At 56.1% G+C, this 22,656-nt stretch overlaps 1 protein-coding gene and 1 long non-coding RNA gene across 7 annotated transcripts in view; both read right to left on the bottom strand.

The window, feature by feature from the left end:
* P2RY2 (purinergic receptor P2Y2) overlaps positions 1–14,764 on the bottom strand; it is a 22,924-nt gene extending 8,160 nt beyond the window's left edge. Inside the window, exons 1-4 of one of the 6 annotated variants that reach the window (XM_035344049.1) lie at positions 9,755–9,819; positions 7,761–7,764; positions 6,084–6,092; positions 1,673–1,683 (exon numbers count right to left, since the gene is read on the bottom strand). In XM_035344049.1, coding sequence (XP_035199940.1) covers positions 1,673–1,683; positions 6,084–6,092; positions 7,761–7,764; positions 9,755–9,804 — 74 coding nt within the window. In that variant the 5' untranslated portion in view covers positions 9,805–9,819. Of the gene's footprint in view, positions 1–1,672; positions 1,684–3,217; positions 3,862–6,083; positions 6,093–6,121; positions 6,665–7,760; positions 7,765–9,754; positions 9,820–12,044; positions 12,207–13,134; positions 13,293–13,565 lie in introns of those variants that run through there. The other 5 variants (XR_004755530.1, XR_004755531.1, XR_004755532.1 and 2 more) reach the window with 5 other exon arrangements.
* A 6,909-nt stretch (positions 14,765–21,673) lies between these two features.
* The window catches only part of LOC118176950, a 21,632-nt gene continuing 20,649 nt past the window's right edge, over positions 21,674–22,656 (bottom strand). The window contains exon 3 of the long non-coding RNA XR_004755605.1: positions 21,674–21,684. This is a non-coding gene — a long non-coding RNA (uncharacterized LOC118176950). The remainder of the gene's footprint in view (positions 21,685–22,656) is intronic.

Raw genomic sequence — 22,656 nt, 5'->3', positions numbered from 1 at the left:
CCCCCTGTTTGATAGGACCATGGATAGGACCAGGGCTGGGATTTGGTCTGGGACCCCCCCACACCCAGTGGTGGGACCAAGGATGGCCCCACAAACCCCCCCTTACACCCTGGGGTGCCCCAGGACTGGAGCCAGGTGGGACAAGGAGCAGCCACGTGGGGGAAAAGGGGTCCCAGGAGCACCTCTGGAGGGTCCTAACGTTAATTTTGGGTGCCGTGGGTGTGAGTTTGGGGGTCACCACCCCCGTGTCCTCCTTTAGGGAGATGTTTTTGGTCTGTCCCCAAGAAGCCCTGGCAGGACACAGCCTCCCCAAAAAGCTGCAGGGAGCCCTGGAGGACCGGTGCCCTGCCTCTCCCTGCAGAGGATGCCCAAGGCCACGTCCAACCTTACCTCCCTAGCGGAACCCATTCACTTGGGGCGAAAAATCCCCCAAATTTGGGGCTCTGGAGGGTTTCTGGGCAGGGTGAGGCTGGGAAACGAGCCCCACCAAGGCGCACGCAGGTGGCCCGGTTGTTTTCTACCGCCGCAAACGCCGAGCGAGCCCCGGCGCTCCCCCGTGTATTCCTCCATCTGCGCCCATGGGCGGCAGCCAGATCCTCCTCCTGCAGCTGGATCCGACCCCAGGCAGGCTCCCCGGACCTCCCAGCACCCTTCCTGGATGCAGCCGGGCTGATCGTAAAGCCAGGAGAAGGGGAAGGGCCCGGCCACCATCCATTATTCACCATCAGAAAGTGGTGGCTGGCTCCGGAGGCATTACGAGGATATGAGCCCTTGGCACCGAGCGCCTGCTGAGAGCCCTCCGTGCCAAAAAAGAAAGAAAGAAAAAAAAAAAAAGTGTTTCCTTCTTCTGATGTAATTTGTTTGAGGAGGGAAAACAATGCATCACGGCGCAGCTATTTGGGGCTGATAAGGGAGGAAGGACGGGCCGGGTGCCTGCGCGGAGGGAGGGGGTGCCTGGGCAGAGCCCGTGTGCGAGGATCAGGCTGGTGCCCCGCCGGGATGACAGCGTGAGCCGGCAGGGCAGCTGCATTAATCCTGTCTCTCTGGGGTTTAATTAGTCTTGGCACTGCAACAGCACCACGGGGCTGGGTGTGGAGAGAGCCCCTTGGGTGCCTTGGTGGTGTGTGGTGTGGATGATCCCACTCCATGTCCCCTTCCCTGAGGATCCAGGCTGTGCCATCCCGGGGTCAGCCTCCAAAGCCTTCGCCCTGGCTCTTTCCAAAGGGATTTTGTGGATGAAGCCCAGCGATTCGCTGTCCTTGGCCCCCGGAAACTCCTCTTCCCAGCGGACCGGTGCCTTTTCTGAATTCTTTCACCTTTCCACCTGAATTCTTTCCACTTTTCTCCACTCACTTGCATGTGACGGAGACAGGAGGAGGGCTGTCACCTCCTGCTGTCCCCAGGCTTCCCATCCCCTCTAATCCCCCCACTCATCTCCCTCCTTCTTCACGCAGGACCCTCGGCAGGTGAGGGTCACCCCTTGTGCATGTTGGCGAGAGGGGACCCAACGCCCCCCAGAACCTTTTCCATTTCCAGCCCCTAAAGCAGCCCAGACGAGCCAAGCAGAGGCAGATGTTTTAAATCCAGCTGCAGAGCAGGGAACGATCGGCGCAGCTGCAATCGCATGTTCCGAGTCGAGCGGCGATACCCATCAGAGGGGAGCTGGCCGGCAGCCCCGCTCCGATTTTTCTCCGCTTTGGCAGCGGCGCAGGTTTCTACGACGCTCTCCAAACATTTCCATGGTGTCGAGCGGGGAGGAATGCGGCCAGGCGGGGGGTTGCAGGAACAGGAGGAAGGCGAGGACCGGAGGGCATCGGGCTCCCGGCTGATAATGGGGATGTACCCCAGCCCGGAGCTTCACCCGTGGGTGCAGGGGACAGGCTCGTCAGCTCCACGTCGTGGCTGAACCCACAGCAGGGTGGGGATGGTTACGCTCGTGTGGATCTGTCTCACCCTAAATTTCCGTGCTGGTGGTGCCCCGGTGCAACCTGGCCAAGCGCAGTCCATCGCTTCTCGTGGTCTCATGGCTTGTAAGAGGTGGCACCATTTCACCAGGAGGCAGAGACGTGTCCTGCATGGTGGGCACATCCCACGGGAGCAGATCGGGGTGGCCACATTCCCCCTCCAGGATGCTCTAGCTCAGGACCACGAGCAACTTTTGGGGTGTATAAAGCAGCAAAAAAAAAAAGCAATCCAGCTGGAGGACGGAGCCATGGTGGTGCCCTCCAGCAGGGCGTGCAGGGGGTGGGATCGGCACCACGGGGCACTTTGGGGACACGGGGACACCTTCCTGGCAGCTGCAGGGTGGCACTGATAGGAGAAAGAAGGCTTGGAAGTGGGAGTGGGGGCTGGAAAAGCTCCGTGAGCCCGTCCCTCTGTCTGACCCTGTGCAGGAGGAAGGTGAACCCAGTGCCTGGCACGTTGGGGGGATGCTCAGGGCGTTTCGGGGCTGGCATCTGCTTCCCTCCCAGACATCAACATCTGCAGGGGCCGTGCTTCCTCCCCCAACCCCTCCTGTTGATAAAGCACAGCTCTGCTGGCCGGGGCCCCATCCCGCGGTTTGGTGCTGGGTGTGCAAGGAGCTGGTGCACGCGAAGGCGCCACGGCGGGCGTCCCACGAGCTCTGGGGGCAGCGGGGTTTGGTCCTTCCCACGCTGCTGCGGCGCACGAAGGGGCTTTGCCCTGCAAATCGGGCCACCTGGGTGTCTGGTTTTGTTCTGAGCAGCGGTTGGGGGTTTGTGACTTAGCCCAGTTTTCATTTCCTCCCTGGTGAGCACAGGCGGGTGATGCCTCAGCCTCCTGAGAGCAGGACGGGGCACGGAGAGGGGGAACGGGGACAGGAACAGAGCTCCGGGGGTGCATGGGGGCTCCTGGGGACACCGTGGGAACCCCCCCTGGAAACCAAGGGCTCCATCCTGCATTGCACACGGTGTTAGCAAACTGCCGGAGCACCCCCCTCCCGCAGCAAGGAGCTCGCAGAGAAGGATTTGGGGCTGCCGTGGCCTCCCAGGCGGAGCCGAAGCACAAGGACACCGTTGTGGCCACCAGCTTTGCTCCATGCAGACCTCAAACAAGCAGCCAGGCGAGGCAGCTGCATTAAAATTAACCCGTCGGCGCGGTCTACGTGTGCTGCGGGCTGCCTGGGAAACGGGGCATGAGACCGAGCGTCAGAAAAACCGAACCTGAACACACAAAGACAAGGCAGAGATCTTATCCAGGAGCTCTGAGCGAGGGCGCAGCAGCCGGGGGTGCTGGAATCGGGGTGCAGGAGGAGCGATGCTGCCCTGGTCGGGTGCGGATCCTGGCTGCACAAAGGGGGGGGCTGGGGAAGGTGGTGAGAACGCGTGGTGAAACCGAGCCCTCCTAAAAACAGCAGCAGTGACCCATCCGCAGAGCTCTCCGAGCCCAAAATAGCACCTGGGGAGAGGCTGCCTCCGAAAGGGCTCCTTCCCCCACTTGTAGGACCCGGGGGAGAACACGGAGCCCTTGGAGCAGCATGGAGGGACACGGGGTGCCCAAATTTTTTGGGGTGGCACTGATCTTGGTGTGCTTTTTTTTTGACCTCCAGCTCAGCACGAGGGGTTTGCACAGCCTGGGTTTGCTCCATCCCCCACAGAGGATTTGGCATCTGCGAGGACGGAATTTGGTTTATGGGATGGGTGGCAGGACCCCATAGCCTCCCACACCTGAAATCATCCTTTTTTATCTATTTTTTTTTCCAGAGGTTAAGGGCTGCAGAGATGCTCAGCAGCAAGTTCCCATTGGTGGAGGGGGAAAAGCCATTTTGCAGCAGTTTTCTGGGTCGTTTCTCTTGTTTTCGGAGAGGCTGCAGGGACCAGCACGGGTCCCACCCTGGAATCCCTTTGTTTCCAAAAAAAAAATAATATGTTGTTCTCAATACGGACCTCTTGAATTCATTTCCTTCCCCTCCTGCTCCAAAATAACCTGCTTGTCCTTGGGGAGGTTCATGCTGGGATGATCCAGGGCACGGGGCTGGCCGGACAGACGGACACACGGACCCTGGACCGTGCGGTGGAGGATGCAACTCGTCCAGCTCGGCCAAGAAAATGAGATTTTCCGAGACATCCCCCTGGAGATGTTCATCCAGATGCATGTTTCAGAGGAGCCAAAGAGCCTCACCGTGTCACTCTTTAGACCCCAAACTGGCCGTGCCCTGATGTGATGAGGAATCCCCCCCAGGACCCTCCCCAGGGACCCATCCTGCCCTTTGGAGGAAGAGGAGGGGGCTTGGTGGCACTTCTGCACCCGTGTCCCAAACCCTGCTTGAAGCAGAGCCACACTGGGGCCACTTCTGCTCCAAAAAGCCCTTGGGGAGGACGGATGCAGTTTTACAACTCCCTCTACCATCACAATCCATTTCCCCACAAATTTGCCCATTTAAACACCGACTGAACCCAAAGCGCTCCTGAGGAAGGCAGGGCTCTGTGACCTCCCCGGCCACGTGAGGAGCATTTTGGGAGCTGGTAAAGCCAGCCTGCGAGGATTTCTCCAGGATTTGGGGAAATGCCAGGTGACGACGGGGCTCTTCTTGGGGTTTTCTTGACCCTCAGGTGGAGGAGAGGGGGGGCAGCCGCCTTCCCGTGCCCGCCCTGTGATCACCCCCCAGGAGCGAGGCCGGCCCGGAGGCTCGCGTCCTTGTCAGGAGGCCAATATTGTTATCTAGGGCCTGGCTGGCCCTTCTCCCTTGGATCCTTGCCACGGCAGCAGCTAAAATAACTCTCCCACCACTCCCAGCTTCGAAAGGTCATGTTCCAGGGATTAATCCGGAGTCTCCCAGGCTGGCTCCTTGGCTTGGGACCACCACGGACTGGGAACGTTGGGGTGCTGGGTGAGCGTTCCCTGCGCTGGAGATGCCCCGGGTGGCAGCAGGCTCAGCACCAGCACCAGGCTCGATGTCCTCGGTGCACCGGGAAGCTTCTAATCCACAAGATTTAGCTAACCAGAACTCGGTTCCTCCAGGTCAAACAAGTATTTCCTCGTAGATCTGCTTCTAGCGTTTGTCAGAGCCCTGCTGGGAAGTCCAGATTTGCAAAACGAGCTTTGGAGGCATGAGTGTTTATTTGACCAACTGGTACAGTTGGTCTTGTGCTTGTTTTTATTTTATTTTATTTTATTTTTTTGCCCGGACAAGTCTTGAAATCAAAGGAGAGGGTTTCCAAGCTAAATACAAGCGAGGAGGGCTTAATGAAGGGCGTTTCGGTCAGGCCATCATGGAACGAAACCACCGACCGTGCCGAAGGAGAGGAGGGCATGTGGACGAGGAGGGAGGGAAGGGAAAGAGACCTGGGACAAACCCGTGGCCTCCAGCACCACGAGCAGCAGCCTGGGATGTGCACAGACCCCAGGGCTGCTCCTGGTGTCGGCGGTGGTCCAGGAGAGGGGACGGTGCTCCCTGGGACTGCTGCCTCCGTCCTCTTCCCACAGCGAGGGCCAAGGCGGCCAGGCTGGGTGACTCGTGATTTGCGTGACAGCACCGCTGTCATCGCCGCCACTGATCACTCAGATGGGATTTAAGGGGATTTTTTTTTTTCCTGCCCTCAGCAGGCAGTGCGATGCCCATCCTTGGGGGTTTTCGAGACCCAGCCCTGCACAAATGGCCTGAGCTGCCCCTGCCATGAGCATGACGTTGGGCTGGGGACCTCCCGCGGTCCCTTCCCACCCCTCGGGTCCATCCTGTCACCCTCTGATCAGTCGATCCCAACAGATCTGGGGCAGGCTGAAGGTACAAATGGTGATGGTCACGGCCCAAAGTCCATCGCAGCTTGGTTCATCGCAGCCAGCCCTAAGTCTGCAATGGGCTGAGCGCCACGGAGCTCCGTGAGACCTGTGGATAACCAGGTCCTGGTTTTTGGGCTGCCACCTGAATTTCACCCCGCAGATTCTCTCCTGAAATCCAGCAGCTACCACTCGGGTCGATCTCTGTTAGAAAGGCAACGTCTCTTTCATTAGAGGCATCCACAGGGAAACCCCACTATGTCCTGCTCGTATGGTCCTGGCATCTGAGCTCGTGTCTGGCTTAGCCATCTAGGGACCAAAGGGTCCTTTGACAAGCAAAGCAGGGCCTCATGCCCCATAAACCAGGTCTTGATCTCTTTTTTTGGCAATTGGGGCAGGTCCTTTTGGAAAGGAGAAGCTGCGCTGAGCTTTTCTGCGCTGTAAATTAATGGGGTGGAGGGCGATCACCGGCAAATTGATGGGGTGTCCCCAGTAGGACCCATCCTTGGTGTCAAGTCAAGGTTTATGGTGAGATACGGACCACGCACGAGGTTCCCCATGAGAAACAGACAACGGCTTTGCTCCCTTTCAGGATTTGTCCCATCCCTGGTGGCTGAGCCCACCGGGTTGAAGGACGCGCTGGGTGGTGGGACACGGACCCGCCGCTCCCCTCAGGCTGGTGGCTCACATTAAAACTGGGACCTGGGAACATCAGCCCGTCCCCTCGGCACCAGGATCTGCCTCCTGCGGGTTAGAAAACACGGCGAGGAAAGCCCTGCCCTCGGCCAAGTGCTTGCAGGTGCTTCCTGGTGTTCCCAGGCGTGGGGATCCCCGGCGATCCATCAGCCGCGGGGTGATCGCAAGGCATCGGGGTGTGCCTGGAGCCTCAGCAAGGACACTCGGTGACCTTCAGGAATGAAGAGGCCATCTGATAAGAAAAGCCCAGGAATAGATGTTTTCAGCAGCAGGTGTTTGCAAGGGAAGCGGACGGGGGTTTATCCGCGGAGGGACTGCCACTGGGGAGAGGGATCGCCCCTTCCCTGCCCCTCCAGTTTCCATAGGAGTGAGTCAGTCATCTTCCTGCGGCAGGAGGAAACCCTCCCACTCGTGGGGAGCCCTTTCCTTTGTACCGAAAAAGCTATTTTGGGATAAAATACCACCCTTTTTTCCCATGCTGGGGAACCCCGGTGGTCCTACGTACTGCTCTGGCTCCGTGTTCCCCATCCCACTGTGGCCATGGGGTGATGGAGATGGCACAGACCAGAGGGAAAAGCTGGTGGCACCTCGGTCCTGTCACCCCATCTCTGTGTGCTCCCAGGCCACATTTCTTGCTCACGCCTCAGTTTTCCCGTCCCTGAAAGCTGAGTCTGGAGGAGGTATCACACCTCCTCACCTCCTCGAGAGCCTAAGCCAAGAGCATGCTAGCTGAAGAGGAATGATTTAATTGCATTAGCTAATTACATTTCCACGCAGTTTCCCCATTGTTTGCAAGGACCAGGGAGTCACTCTCCACAATACTACGTTTTCCTGGCCCCATTTCAGCTCCTGGGGCTCCTCCTCACTTTCGAGGACCAGCCCGAGAAGCGGGGTGACAGCAGCAGGACTGATGCTCTGGTCCAGGTACTGCCTGGCCAGGCTCAAATATCTCCAAAAAGGAAGACTTCCCTCTCTCTCAGGGCTCTCTTGCAAGGTTTGTCCACCCTTAAGGGGATTTTTTTTAGGGATACCTAATGGGAATTCCCCCTTTTTTGATTTATGATTCGGTTTCTTTCATGGGCACCTCCAAGGAGAGCCCATCTCCACCTCCTCCACACCACCCCAGCAGGCAGCAATAAAATCCCCCTGGGTGGCCCTGCTGGGCTTGTTCCCCTCTGGCACCCTCTGCCTGGCCTTGGGGACCAACCTGGCCCCACAGCCACCACCCTGTTCCCTTCTGGGGGTGCTGTGGCTCCCCGCTGACCCGGGGACAACCCGTAGCCAGCAGCTCCTGCCCTCCTTTCCAAGCCTCCAAGGTCCCTCCATGGGCTCGTTTCTCCAGCACGTAGCCTCTCCTCTCCAGCCTGGTGGTTCCTGAACTCCTGGAGCATGATCCTTCCCACCACGCGGGCTGTTGGGTGATGGAGGTTGTTAAAAGAGCAATTAAGCGTGCCCAGGTCCTCCAGCCCTCCATGGAGCGTGCAGAAGGTCCCACAAGTGCTGTTGTGGTGGGACATTGCGTCTGCACCTAGAAATGGGTTAACTCTTCCCTTCCCTTCCCCGTTGTCTGATTTCCTTCCCCCAAAACCCACGGTGTTTCATCATCAAGCAGGGATTTATGCTTGGGATTGAGTTTTGCTCTCGGGCATCCACACGTGCCGAGGTTTTATGGGGACAGCTCGGTGCTGCTCACTGCTGCCAGCTCCTGATGCAAAGCTTTTCATGGGATGGTGGCTCCAAGCCCTGTCCCACCAGCACAGAAGCACCCCCCTTCTGATCAGGGGTTCCTGCCCCTCCCAGGTGTCCCCACACGGCCCTTCCAGTTGGGGTGACAACTTGGTCTGCAGCTTTGGCACCCATGAACATGCTGATGGGTGCTTTGTGGCTGGAAGTGGCTCTTCTCTGACACTTGCAAGGGGTTGGGGAGCACGGATTCACCCCAAACGCTTTGCAGACCCTCCCCAGGGTTAGGGTTAGGGTTGTGGTTAGGGTTAGGGTTAAGGTTGGGGTTAGGCAATGCTCCCTGACCTCTGCTTTCCCAGGTCTTTACAAAGATCCCACATAGATGCACTACTTGGGTGGGGGATGTCCACTGTCCCACAGCATGTTTGGGGTTGTCCTGTCCCGATTTTTGAGCTCTTCCAGCTCAAATCCAGCTCCTTGGACATCACGTCAAGACGTCGTGGCATCTGCATGGGTGGATTTAGTCCTGCTCACAGAGGACAACATCAGTGCCACGAAATTACAACCTCATTCCGGGCTCCCAGGCATGGGCTGGGTGTCCCCAGAGGGAGAGTGATGGATGTGCACCCATGGGAACGAGGGGGACAAGGGGAGGCCAGGGAGGGCTGAACGAAACATGGGGGAGGCAAACGGCCAAGTTAAGGGCTCAGCAAGCTCAGAAGCAGCTTGGCCAAAAGGGCTTTCCAGGCTCGATGTCTTTTGCAGCAGGAAAAGGGGTGCTCAGGAGAGGAAAGTCCCACGTCCTGGTAAGGGCGATGCTCACCACCAGGTAACATCTCCTCCCTGACCTCAGCTGGCAAAAGCATCTCACCCAGGCCACGGGGATGCTTTGTGCCTACAGAGTTCATCTCAGCTATCCACGCCATGAGCACACCTTCAAGATCTCCTTCTTTTGTGCCTCACGGCACGGTTTTGGAGGATTTACCCCTTTGTCTGAGCTTTTCTAAGCAGCGCGCTGCCAGATGTGCATCCTCCCTCTATACGCCGAAGGGCCGTGATGAGGCTGAGCTCAGCTCCTGTTTATGCCTCTAAATGTTGGGACTTTCCGGACGTGCCATCTGCTTTTGTGAATGGGCAGAGTAAGTGGATTACATCTTCCACGGAGTTAAAAAACAAAATAAATTCCTGTTTCATTTCCCTTATGACTCAGAGATGAAAGCTGGCTCTCCGGAGAGGCTATTGTGTAAGAGCGGGCTTGGTAAGTGGATTTTACTGTTTGCCCCCGTAACCTGTCAACCGTTCCTGGAGAAGGAAAACTTCTCAAAGAGCACGAGGAAGGAGCTGGAAGCAGTGAAAGCAATTTGCTCTGGATAATGGTAGGCTTCTCCAGTGCAGGGGGGGGGGCTGGTTTTAGGCAAGAGGCGTATCAAAACAGCAGCCCTTCAGCAGCACGCCTGACCCTGGGTCTGTTTAGTGCTCTCGGGAGGCTGATAATCTACCATAGCTGAATGCATTGGGCTTTGGGAGGACAACATGGACCTGTTCGGCCTCTGTACTGCTGAGAAATCACCACCGAAATGAGCATTTATTTATTTTTTTGGTTGCTTTCTGATGTCCAAGCTGAAGGCAGCACCAGGAGCGTGCTCCCGGGGAAGGCTCACTTCCCTTTGTGCTTCTGTACCTTCGCATCTGGGAGTCAAATGAGGGGATTGCCCACTGCCCGAAATGCTGCAGCTTCGATTCGATTGGATCGCTACAGTTTCATCCCCTTTTCTCAGCGCACGCTGGGCTCCAGGAGAATAAAAATCTCCGGGGCCATCGGGTTTCTTTAACTTCGCACGGGATGGGGTTTTCAGTGCTCAGCGTGTCCCAGAGCCTGACCCCCAAAATAGCATCGGGACGTTGCTCCCACCACTTCCAGGGGGCCTCGTGCTTTGCCAAGGAGGTTTCAGTTCCCCTCTTACGTGCCCAGGCGCTGAGCCCACGCCTTGCCCACACCCATCCTCTTGAAGGAGGGTGCTGGGAACCCTCCTTTTGAGCAGAATGGGGAAAAAAAAGGCTGAGTTTGGTTTGTGCCATGCTGCCAGCTCCCAGTTTCACTTCCTTCCAAGCCTTTGTAAAGAAGGGCACCATCAAAGTCTCCACCATACACGGAGGGGCACCTCCAAGGACACCCATCCATGTCCTGATGTCTCCTCCTCCTGCCAGGTGGTCCCTTCTGGAGCAGGATCCTGAAGATGACCGCAGTTCTCCTTGGGGTTTTCTTAGGAGGTTCATCTCCGCTTTTCTTGCACGTGCTGGCAGCCAGGGATGGGTTTTTCCTTGGAGGAGCCAACAGCGATGGGATCCTTCTCTGTAAGGATGCTCTTGGTTCCTACAGCCTCTTATCCAAGCAAGCAAAACCTCGGCGTGTCTTCGTTTGTAATATTTTGTGTGCCGGGATCTCGCCAACTTCATGGGGAAGACTGAAACAGAGGAGGAGGAATCGGGTAGGGACATCTCCAAGGAACGAATGAGGAAGGGATGTCAACGTTGAGTTGCACCACGGAAGTGATGTGGATGAAAGCAGAAGAAAAAATTATAAGGAAGAAGTTCTTCTGGTCCAAGCACTGCTTCGGTGGTCGAGATGACAGCGGCGTGCAAAGCACAAAGAAAGTGAGAAGGGAGGATGGGCTTGTGGCCATGATGCTGGCAAGAAACCTGCCAAAGTCGCCTTTGGTTTGGAGAAGGTGCTGCTCTCCAGTGGCCTGGGAAAAGGTTCTTGGAGGATCTGGGGTAGCATCAAGACCCTAAGGCATGCAGTTCCTCGTGGCCATTCTCCTGGCCTTCAAAGGCTGGCTGTTAGGGGGTGGAAGGGGCTTATAAGAACGCTGGTTCTTCCTCCGTTCCTCCACGGTTGTAGGGAAGGAGACAGAGCGGTGAATGGAGAACACGGGGCCGGGTGAATGGAGACGTGTGCATGAAAGCCCCAGGGGAAGTGTCCCTGCCAGGCTGCTGGGAATGGCTGGTGCTGATAACCGGGGCTGCAGCAGGACACGACCGAGTGGGGAACGCTGGAAACGGGCCACTGCTGCCCAGCCCAGGCAGCCACGGGCTGATACAGCCCTGCATGGCCAAGCCCTCGGCACGGAGCCCTGCTCTGATAGCGGGACAGGGTGGCGAGGAGCCAGCATCATCCCCTCTCCCTGCCCTGTGGGGCAGCCAGCTGTGCCTGAACCACTCTGGAAAATGATGTGCCTGCTCTAAAAACCATCCAGTGCTGGAGGTGGCATGTCCAAGGACATCCACCGCAGGCACGGGGAGAAATCCAGCAGTTCCTTTCCTTTTGCAGCCAGAAAACACGGAGAGGAAGGGCTTCCCACCCTCACCAGAGCCTTAAGACCTGGGGAGCTCCTGGTCTCCAAAATGCTGAGACACGTTTCTGAAGAACCCCTCTCCAGGTGGTTGTTCACCCTCTACCCGTGAAGGACTTTACCTTGGTAGCCCTGGAAGGACACGTGGATTCAGGAGACCCTCAGGAGGCCTGCTCAGTCCTCCCCAGCCCATGCCCTTCACCTGACACCGGCCACCCGCAGATAAAAATACCCCCGGTCCAAGCAGGCAGGGATGCACCCAGGAGGGAACAGATAATGCTGCGATCCCAGAAATGTGCCCGAGTGAGTTTCAAGTTACGCATTAACAGGGGGGAGAGCAGCGGTGACGCACGGCCGGGCAGAGGAATGCGCAGCGGGAACGCGCGCGGTGCTCGCCCTGCGTGGAGGGGACGGCGCGGGGACGTGCGTGCTCCTGCATGGGCGGCAGCTTGAGCACGGGGGATCAAGGCGCTGAAGTCATCTGGGTCGGCTAATAAAGAGTTTGTTTTTTTTTTTTCCTTCCTGGGTTTGTGTTGTGGCAAGCCTGTGCTGGTGAGAGGGGTTGGTGTTGCCTGTGTCCATCACGGCAGAGTCCATGGAGTAGGAATCCATCAGCCTGACAACAGATGGTATCTTCCAAGGAAGGTGTGAGAGACCCTCAAGTGTGGAGAAGTCCTCATACAGCTGAGAAGATGCTCCTACAGCTCTGGCTTTGCACCACGACAAAGACACTGGCTGCTAAAGACATAGAAGCCAGCTGGAGATCTGCACCGCCCTTTTTGGAGCCCACAGCTCAGCCTGGTCACCGGTGACCGTGCGGAGATGCCTCATGAAGGTCTGAGCCAGAGAGTGTCCTCTCACCCTGTGCGTGCCAAGCAAGCATGGGAGGGTCTTGCAAAGTGACAACAGCTCGTAACACAACACACAAGGTCCTTCTGGTGCTTTATAAAGGGCCAAGTCTCATTGTTATCTTCACATTTGCTGTCACTCGCCTCCACATTTCGCAATCGCAGTGCTCCTCCCTTACTTCTACAACCTGTCTCCTGCCTTGATGTCCTTCCTCTTCCCTGCTCCAAGCCTCCTCTCGCTGTCTCCTTTTGTTTCTTGTCCCCTCAGGGCTTTTTTCCTTCCTTTCGTCCCTTTTTTCTTGCTGTCCCCTATCCTTCCTGAGTGCTGCAATTCCCTGACCCATCAAGCCTTGAAGATCTCGGCCAGCCCGGCACCGTGCCATGCCCAAAGCCACAAGCAAATCACGCTGCCTGGCAGCCAGAAAGCCTCGTGTGTGTCAACGGGGTGGGTGAGGCCAGGCTATCAGCACGAAGCAAAGCTCAGGAAGGTGAAGGTCACCTTCACGAGGACAGCTTCAACAGGAGCTGAGGACCCTGAACTTGCCCATGTCCCTGTTTCTGTCCCAGGGAAGAGTTTGGAGGAAAGAGGCTGGTGGGGATTCGCTGATGTCCCCAGCCCCAGACCTAGTAGATGACCCTCAGGAGGGAGGCAGGTGACAGCAGGACCTCTGATCCCCTCTGAGCTCTGCAGGAGTGATGGTGACAACCCGTGCTCAATCACAGACATGGGCTCCTGGAGTTATATATATATATATTATATCTATATATAAGTTCCAGGGGGCTGGCCCTTGGCAGGAGGCCCTGCACCCATCTCTGGGTGTCCCACGTCCTAGGGACAATGTGATCACACAAGGTGAGCCCATGAAGCTGAGCCTGCTGGGACACCTGGGACAAGATGCTCCCAAACTTTAGGAGTGGTTGGATGGTTCTTGGAGACTCTTCTTGCGCTTCAGCTACTCCTGTGACCTCCTGCCTCCTCCTCCTGATGTGCTGCTGGTATAATGCAGCAGAAAAACAGCCAAAGGGTGTTTAATACAACCTGATGGGATTGCACGCCATGGAGTTCTCTCCTCCACCAGACCTTGGAAGCCCCACAGATGGCAGATTCACTCCCAGCTGAGGTTAAAACCCATCGAGCCATCACTGGACATACTCCTCCTCTCTCGTGGGTCCTCACTTTGCCTCCTCCCCTCCGCTCCCAGCTCGCAGGATGGGAGGCAGCAGCAGCAGAGGCTGCGCTAGGACTTACCTGGTTTACACCAGCACAGAGGTCACCTCCACTTGAAGGCACCACGAGGACCCTCCTGGATGGATGTGGAAACAGTTGTCCTCCCACGGCAGGCTAACACCACGTCCTGCTCCTCGGAAGCTGGTGCTCATGTCTGGTGTGGGAAAGTGGCCAACTCGTGGTGGAAAACAAACCCCACCGACCTGCCAAGCCTCTCTGCTCCGAAATATTTGCTCTTTGGATGCGTTCTCGTGAAAACAAATCCCGGACCCGTCCCCCAGGTATAGTAAATATTTACAAAGGAGGAACGGGGAGAGGCTGGGGCTACGGAGAACAAAGCTGCCTGGGTGTAGCAACGCTGCCTTCGCCGAAATGCGGTGGAACAAGCCTAAGCAGGACGCGGCAGGGCCGCGCAGGCGCTCTCCCAGCCCGCGCTCGCTGCTCAGCCGGACCTCCGTCCCCGCTGGCAGTTTGGGCTCTAAGAAGCTTCGTTCCACCCCAGCTTAACCTGGAGGAGGTTGAGTCATGCCCCGAGCTCCTAAAGAGCCACTTGAAGTTTTCTTCAGCTGGCACCATGTTATGGCAACCTCCAAGGAGTGATTTTCCCTGGCTGGGGTCTGCCAGAGCATGCAAAAAGCACGCTACGCGGATCTCGTTTTACCTAATCCGTTTAATCTCCTTTTTATGGCAAAGCTGGAGCAGTCTCAGTTGCTGAGGTGTTATCTTTTGCCTGCGCCGTAGCGTGACACCGGTCAGATTTAAGGCAGCTGTGTAAGGTGGGGAAACTCAGCTCGTAAGCGAGCCGTGCGCTCAGCCCAGTGGCAGATCCGCTGCTCTTTGTGGCGGCCGACACCTCTCAGGGAATTAAAAATCATCTTCCAGCCAAAGAGAATTCGCCTCTCAGAGCAACGCTGGTTTACGTAGGATACTCTTAATTAAGCGTTTCATCGCGAATCAGGGATCAGTCCCCGACCAGGACGCAAAGCGAAAGCCCTGCAAGGACGAAGGAAGGAGGCAGGCTCCGGGCGCACCAGTCCCATCCGCATCCCCATGGCACCCCCGCGTGGGGAAAGTCCAGAGGCTCCGCCACCGGCCCCACGCTCCGTGTTTGCCTTCTGCTGGGTCTGCAAGGCTTCCCGGGGGGAAAAAACGATGAGGCTGAAATGGAGAAATTGGGGGAAATTCTGGGGGAAATGGTGGCTGCTCTGAGAAAGCTCTGCCAGGGCATGCAGTGTCCCTGCCCGAGCACTGGGATATTATTTTTGAGCAGCTAAAGCATGGCCAGGACCTGTCACCCCTCCTGCTTTCCTGCCCTCACCATGGGTTGAGACAGATTTTGGGGAGCAGGAGGGAACCCCAGCCTGAGGTTTGCAAGGGGCTGATGGAGCTGGGTGGCTCCAGGCAGGGTAAAGCCCCCCAAAACCTGCCTCCATCTCATCAGAGCACGGGGACTGGAGGGGAAAAGGAGGAGCCAGAAACATCTGTCAGCACATCTGCTTTGCTGCAGCTGGATAGTCCCAGGCTCGGTTTCAGGATTTACCTGCTCTGCAGCAAGGTTGGCTCCTGCGCTGGCCAAGACACAGGAGGGGAAGGGAATGGCTGGGACATCCCCAGGGGTATCACAAGTTAATTAAGGATAATTTCATTCTTTTGCTCATCCTTTCATTCCTTTGTTATTTTCATTTCATTTGTTCATTTCTTTTTCTCTATCCATCCATATATACAGGTTATCCATCTATCATCTTTCCATCCATCTGTCCATTCCTGTATCTACCCTTCTATCTATCCATCTATCCATCCATCTATCTATCTATCTATCTATCTATCCATCTATCTATCCATCAGCTTTTAAATTCCTACATATTCCTATTTAAAACAAAAAGGAGGAAGAGATCCTGCTTCTTCTCTGTGGGTAAAGAAGATGCACAAGCCCAACCCGAAAGCAGTGCCTTTCACACTGAGGGAGGATGGAAATCGATTGACCTGGATTCCTTGGAGCTCCTCTCCAAATTTTGCTTTTAGGGCCAGGTTCTTCTGTTTCAGATTAGGGAACAGGCCTCGATTTCAGCTGCAAATTATCATCACCAGTCGTTGCTTGCCCCTCTGGGCTTCCAGCCTTCTTCTCTGTGGGGTTCTCTGGGCTCTATGTACATCTTCTGGACTATTCTGCACCCCTTTCATTTAAAATGAAAACACCATTTATTCTTACATTTATATGTTTATTATCTTGACACCATGTCAATCTCCTGCCTTTCTCAGCTAACTCAGAGCTGCCCACACACACCTGATCCCCCTCCTTGCTCCAGAGCAGCCTCCTGGGAAGCAATTCCCCATTCCCACCGGCATACCCAGGGGGAACCAGAGCATGAATGCCCAGAGAGCCCGGCTGAGGGGTTGTGGGGAGGAGATTACTCTTTGCAAACAGCCAGATTTACAAAAAGCATTCCAGAAGATTAAAATCAACAGGCGGATGAATTATTTTCTTAACCGCTTGGGGCATTGCAGTGGTTGAATGTTATTTCCCTCTCTGAGAGGGAACAGGAAAACCTCCACAGTGCCCAGGGCAATTCCCATGTTGGCTCCTCATTGAAGTGATGCAAAGCAAGCCCAGATTTGGGGTGAAAATTCGGAGAAAACCCACATCTTGGTCTACTTGGGGTTTCCCATAGCTGTGATGTGTCCCCTGCTATTGCCAGAGCCAGCCCAGGTCTGCACGGACTTGGGGTCCCTACAGACTTAGCACCCCACTACCCAGAGAACATGTGAGGAGATGGATTGTGTTGTTGATTTGAGATGAAGGACACGATGGTGGTAACAAGCCACCGAGCCAAACCACAAGGCCAGGAGACACAGAGATGGAGCAGTGCAAAGAGCATCCCCATTGCTTGTGCAGAAGAGGGGACCCCAAACTGTAGGGCAGCTACCCCAAAACACTCCTTCCTTCCTTCAGGAGTATCTTGGCCCAGCTCCCTGCTGCTGACATACATGCTGCCTTTTTGCTTGCCACTTAGGATTGTATCTCAGATCCTGTTGACCAATTTTGGGAGCCCACCAGGTTCTTCATAACAGCAAGAGCTGGCTGGGATGCTCAGAGCTGCCTGTGCTGCCCTGACCCCAGGCAAGAGAAAATGGTACCTGAGGGCCCAGCCCAGCTCTGCCCATCGCCACGAGCTTCCTGGGTCATTTCTGGCCTTCCTCCCACAGCTGGGAGGTGGCCGTCTGTCCCTAAGCCCACAGCATGGTCCCCGTCTCTTTCCATTTCCTAGCAGAGGCATAACCAAGACCAAACCAAGGGCTAAATTTCCACCCCAAACACCTTTTTAAAGCAACCCCCCCCCCCCCCCTTCCCTCCCTCCCCAGCATTTTCCTTTTGTCTGCTTTCAGCCGAGGGGTCAAGCGTTCCCTGGTTTCATTTCTGAAAGCGTCAGCGAAATATTTAACTTAGTGAGCCATGACAACAGCGGGCCGTGGGCTGGAGCCAAGAAGCACTGAGCTCGACGGGAGCGTGTTTCCCGTCGGCTCCAGCAGGTTTTGAAGTGAGGACACGGCCTTGTGATGGAGCCACGAGTCCTCTTCCCTCTTCCTTCCCCACCTGGGGGTTGTTGGGCCTTCTCTTCCCCAGGCCCACCACCCCCAGCTCTCTCAGCCTGGCCCCACAGCAGAGCTGCTCCAGCCCCTGAGCATCCTCGCGGCCTCCTCCGGGCCCGCTCCAGCAGCTCCGTGTCCTTGTGCTGGGCCCAGAGCTGAACGCAGCGCTGCAGGGGGGGCCTCCCGAGAGCGGAGGGCCAGCTTCTCACCCACCCTTCACACGATGAACATCTCAAGCCACCCCAAACAGAAGGAGAAGCAAAACCCGCTTGCAATGGCCACGTCTGCCAGCTTCCAGCCTGTTGCTGAATGCCAGCATCTGATGGAGCCATAGATGCCCCCAGTCACCTGGTCTCCTGCCCACTCTGCTTGAGGCTTGTCCCGGCTTCATGGAAATGTCAGGTTTCATGAGAAACCTTTGTGTGCTTCTTTCTTTCTTTATTTTAAATAAAAACTAAGACAGATGACTATTTACAAAACTCTAAAAGTCCCTTGGCTGAATGTCCCTTTTAAACGATGCTACAGCTAACCCAACCCCACCACTAATAACTCTATTTCTGTATCAGTGGGTGCATTTATTTTATTTTATTTTTTATCTTTTTACTGTTTTTCCTGTGAATAACACTGCTTGTTACCCCTGGCCACAGCCTGGACACCCTGGAGGATGAAGCCTTCACAAAACCTCCTGCACTAATTATTCTGTTGAAGGCTCAGGCAGATTGGTGCTAAGAGGTTGTGGGTGCTTTTTTGGGGTATTTTGGGGTGTTGCCTCAGAATTCTTTCCAGCTGAAGTTGGAGGAGAACACTGGGTCTTGGCTCCAGGGCATTGCACAAGGGCATTGCAGGTGATTTCCTTCCTTGTCCCTATTCTTGTAGCCTCCAACACTTTGCTCAACATTTGATGGAGTTTAAATCCTTATATTGGTGAATATATTGGCCCTTATATTGCTGACTTATCTTGGTGAATATTAGGGGCTGCACCACCTCCAGCTATGCAGTCTTGACTGCCGCCAAACAACATAGGCCTGTCCAAAGCAGCTAAATGACACCAAAAAGAAAAATTAGCCCACATTTTAGATATGCAATGGACACTGAATATGCCCCACATTACTATTAGCCCTACAAAGACTCTGCCCTCATGTGTGTTCATGTTTTTTTGAGGGCAGAAAAACACTGAGCTCTCATCCACACCACCAGGAGCTGTGCAAGCCTTTTGGCAATGCTCCATTCGGAGTCAGGAAATCTGTTTCGTCTTCGTGGGTTGAAGCACATCCATTGCTGGCAGAGCTGCTGCAACCCACAGGCTGTGCTGATGCGGCGAGAAAGGCTGGAGAACGTGAGAGCAACATCTGGAGCAGCTGCACCAGCGGGTGGGTGCAGCAGATGGTGCTTGGTTGGGCTGCAGGACGCTAAACCAGCCTGGGGAAGGATTAATTATTCTACTTCCAGCATCTGGTCAGGAGTATGGGAACTTCCTTGCCCTACACAATTTAAGGAAGAAAAACATGAGCTTCAGTTGTGATGTTCAGGCTCAGTGGTGGAAATGAATCTGAGTGCCTGGCTTGTCGTGAGTCGCGTTGCCTGCAGGGTACCCAGCTGCCTCCCCGTCCTGCTTACGTTTGTGGCAGGACTAATATTTTGAACTTGCATGACTATAAATGAAAAATCAAGGGTTAAAATACGTGTTTTGAACTAAGGTAGGCCATGGAAGCAAATATTTTTGATAAAGCATGCTGCGTTTTGACATCACGTCATACTCACTTTTTCACCCTCTGCTCACAAAGTCTTTGATCAGTTTATTTCACTTCTTTTTTTCCCCCATTGCGACTATTATCCGTATTATAGAGATGTGTAAGCGCTATTAGCAGCTCCAAAAGGCAGCTCCATCATGATTCGGCAGCACTGCAGATGACAACTCTGTTGGGACAGGCACTGAACCTGCAGCGCCCTGGGGTCCAGGCTTGAGGGCATCTGTGGTCATCGTAAAAAACGAAATGATTCATGGACAAACAGAAGCAAACAGTGGAAAACTACAGCCAGGCACGGGAAGGCGGCTGCTGTACGCGCTTGCAGGCATTGAACCGAAAGTGCCTCCTGATCCTGCATGCAGAGACGGGTGGGTTACGCCTGTGTGTGCAGAGGCTTGCATGGCGATAAGCAGGGATGCAAAAAAAATTGGGGTTTGCATCTGTAAGAGCAGTGCTGCATCTGCCTGTTCCTCTCTGACTCACAGAGAACTTGTTCCTCTGCTGAAGTTTCATTCTCTGAACTGTTTCAAAAACAGAATTGCAGCCCCGTGGCCTGGCTGATGCTGGGGGCACCCCTGGGTGAGCTGCTCCCACCCTGCTCTAGCTAGGTGACCCCGAGCAGGGGGCCCAGCCCCACATCCCAGCAGCTGCTGGAGACCCCGCGGAGGAGCCCCCAGCCCCTCTCTGGGCAGCCTGGGCCAGGGCTCCGGCACCCGCCCGGCCCAGCAGTGCTGCCTGGGGCCCAGGGGGCACCTCCCGGGCTCCAGGCTGGGCCCGGGGCCTCTGCTCCTGGCCCTGGGCACCCCTGGCGAGAGCCTCCCCCGGAGCCTCCTCCTCTGCAGGCCGAGCAGCCCCAGCTCTCGCAGCCTCTCCTCATGGCAGAGGTGCTCCAGGCCCTCCCGCACCTTGGGGCCCTGCTGGGCTCTCCCCAAGATGGGGCCAGGGCTGCTCCCCCCTCAGAGCCAGGATCCTGCACCTCTCCTTGCTAAACCTCATGAGGTTCCTCCTAGCCCACCTCACCAACCTACCTAGGGCCCTCAGGAGCCTTCATGGCCCTCTGATGAATCCTACACTCCCCCCAGCTTCACATCATCTGTGAATTATACTCAGGGTGCATCTACCCCACCAACCAGGCCATTAATTAAGATGTTAAATGAGATTGGACTCAGTATTGACCCCCTCTGCTCGTTACAGGCCTCCAGCTAGACTTTGCACCATGACCACTTGCACCATGACTTGGAACCCTCTGGGTCCAACCATTCGTCCCCTTCTCGATCCACCTCACGGCCTGCTCATCCAGCCCTTCCTCCAACGTTTTTTCTGTGAGAATTTTATGGGGTAACGTGCCAAAGGCCTTCCAGGAAGACAGCACCCACCGCCACGACAGCACCCATCACAATATATTGTGATTGTGCTCCACGCTCCTGCCCCCTCAAAGCACTTTGGTAGCCGTGTGTAGGGTGTAAAGGGGGACTTGCTCTCCTGATACACGTGTATCTGAGCTCCTTCAACTGTCTGTAGGTCGTGTGCTGCTGCCGAAACATGGGGCCGAGATGTATTTCAGCAGCAGACACCGATGGGCTGCATCACCGATGGTTTGGGGAAGGTTTCCTGGGGAAAGCGAATTAGGAGTAATTAGCAGCACTAAATAAACTAATAGCTGCAAGAGGAAGGAGAACACAAGTTAGCTTGCAAAAGTGTTCAAGGCCGTTAAAGGTCTGGGAAGGCAGGGGTCATTTTCTGGGAACTGGAGTAAAGCAGCTCATCAATAATAAAGGAGCCAGCGCCGGAGCAGCAGCAGCGCCGGAGCACTTGGGGAAAATGCAATTATGAGAATTGCCTCGTGCTCTGCAAACCGCCCCGGTAATTTTCGTCAAGGAAACATCCAAACGTACTTGATATATTTCAAAGATTTCATTGCAGCAGATCTAATAAGCTAAGCAAGAGCCTGGCCAAGCAACCTGAGCACTGGGGGGAAAAAAGCCAGCCACCGGCGTGTCTGATCGGCATCATTTCGTTCCCACCCACTGGGAACGTCACTTCTGCCCCCTGGGCTCTGCTGCATCAGCGATGCTCTCCCAGGACAGCCCTCCTCATGCAACCCCGTGCACATCCCTGTAACCCCTGTGCACACCCATGGACCCCCCTGCGTGCCTCCTGCATCCCCCCATGCACCCCCTTGGGCACTCCCCCCCATGCAACCCCATGTGCATGCCCTACAGACCCCCTACACCTCTTCTGTGCGCCCATTGCATCTCCTATGCACCCCCACATGCATGCCTTGCAAACCCCGTGTGCACCCTGATAAACCCCTTCGGTGCACCCCCATGGCCCCCCTCCCCCCGTGTACCCCTTGCAATCCCTCCCGCACCCCCTATGCAGCTCCACGCACACCCCCTTGCAACCCCTGCACCCCCATGTGCACTCCGTGCACCCCACATGTACACCCCTGCACCCCCATGTGCAACCTCTGTACCCCCTGCACCCCTATGTGCACCCCCCTGCACCCCTTCTGCACACCCCATGCCCTGCCACGTGCAACCCTTTGCACACCCTGCACCCTTTCTGTGCTCGTGTACCCCCTGCGCCCTTCCTGATCAACCCCTTGCACGCCCTGTGCAGCCCCATGCGCACCCCTCTGCACACCCCCTGCAAACACTGCACCCCCCCGTGCACCCCCATATGCCTGCAGCACCCCTATGTGCACCGCACGTGCTGCTGTGCACCCCTTCGTCTGCCCAATGCACCCCCCCGTGAACCCTTGCACCCATGTTCCCCCCGTGAACACCTCCTGCACCCTGTTTCTACCCCCTACAACCCCATTTGCACCCCCACATCCCCATTGGCACCCCCATGTGCACCCCCTGCACCCTATTTCTACCCCCTACAACCCTGTTTGCACCTCCTACATCCTCATATGCACCCCCCACACCCCATTTCTAACCCCTGCATCCCCATGTGCACCCCCTGCAACCCATATGCGCCCCCCCCCGCACCCCATTTCCAACCCCTGCATCTCCATTTCTACCCCTTGAACCCCATTTCTGCCCCCCTGCACCCTCATGTGCACCCCATGCATCCCCATGTGCACCCCATGTGTACCCCCCACACCCTATTTCTCCTCTCCCACCCCATGTGCGCCCCCTGCAACCCCGTGTGCACCCCATTTCTAACTCCTGCATCCCCATGTGCACCCGTTTGCCCCCCTACACTCTACATGCGCCCCCCCTGCACCCCATGTGCACTGCCATGTGCTCCCCCTGCACCCCATTTCTGCCCCCCCCCACTCCATGTGCACCCCCTGCATCCACCTTTGCACCTCCCATATCCCCATGTGCTCCCCCTGTACCCCATTTCTACCTCCCCACCCCACGTGCACCCCATGTGCACCGCATTTACACCCTGAACCCCGTTTTACACCCCATGTATACCCCATTTACACCCCCCAACTCCACGTGCACCCCATTTTCACCCCCCTACATCCCCATGTGCACCCCATTTACATCCCGTGTCCCCATTTGCACCTACTGCAGCCCCATTGGCACGCCCCAGACCCCATTTGCACTCCCCTTTCCCCCCCAGCACCCCATTTCTGCCCCCACCCCCTATGCAATCCCCACACCCCTGTGGGCACCTCATGTGCACCCCATTTCTAATCCCTGCATTCCCATTTGCACCCCCGTACACCCCTCTACACCCCATTTACACCCTCCTACATTCCTGTGTGCACCCCCCAGACCCCATTTCTACTACCTGCACCCCATTCCTGCCCCCCC

This window comes from Oxyura jamaicensis, chromosome 1 (assembly GCF_011077185.1).
Source record: "Oxyura jamaicensis isolate SHBP4307 breed ruddy duck chromosome 1, BPBGC_Ojam_1.0, whole genome shotgun sequence".
In the NCBI taxonomy this organism is placed as follows: Eukaryota; Metazoa; Chordata; class Aves; order Anseriformes; family Anatidae; genus Oxyura; species Oxyura jamaicensis.
The sequence above is the reverse complement of the archived record's forward strand: the minus strand, read 5'-3'. Positions and strand labels throughout refer to the sequence as shown.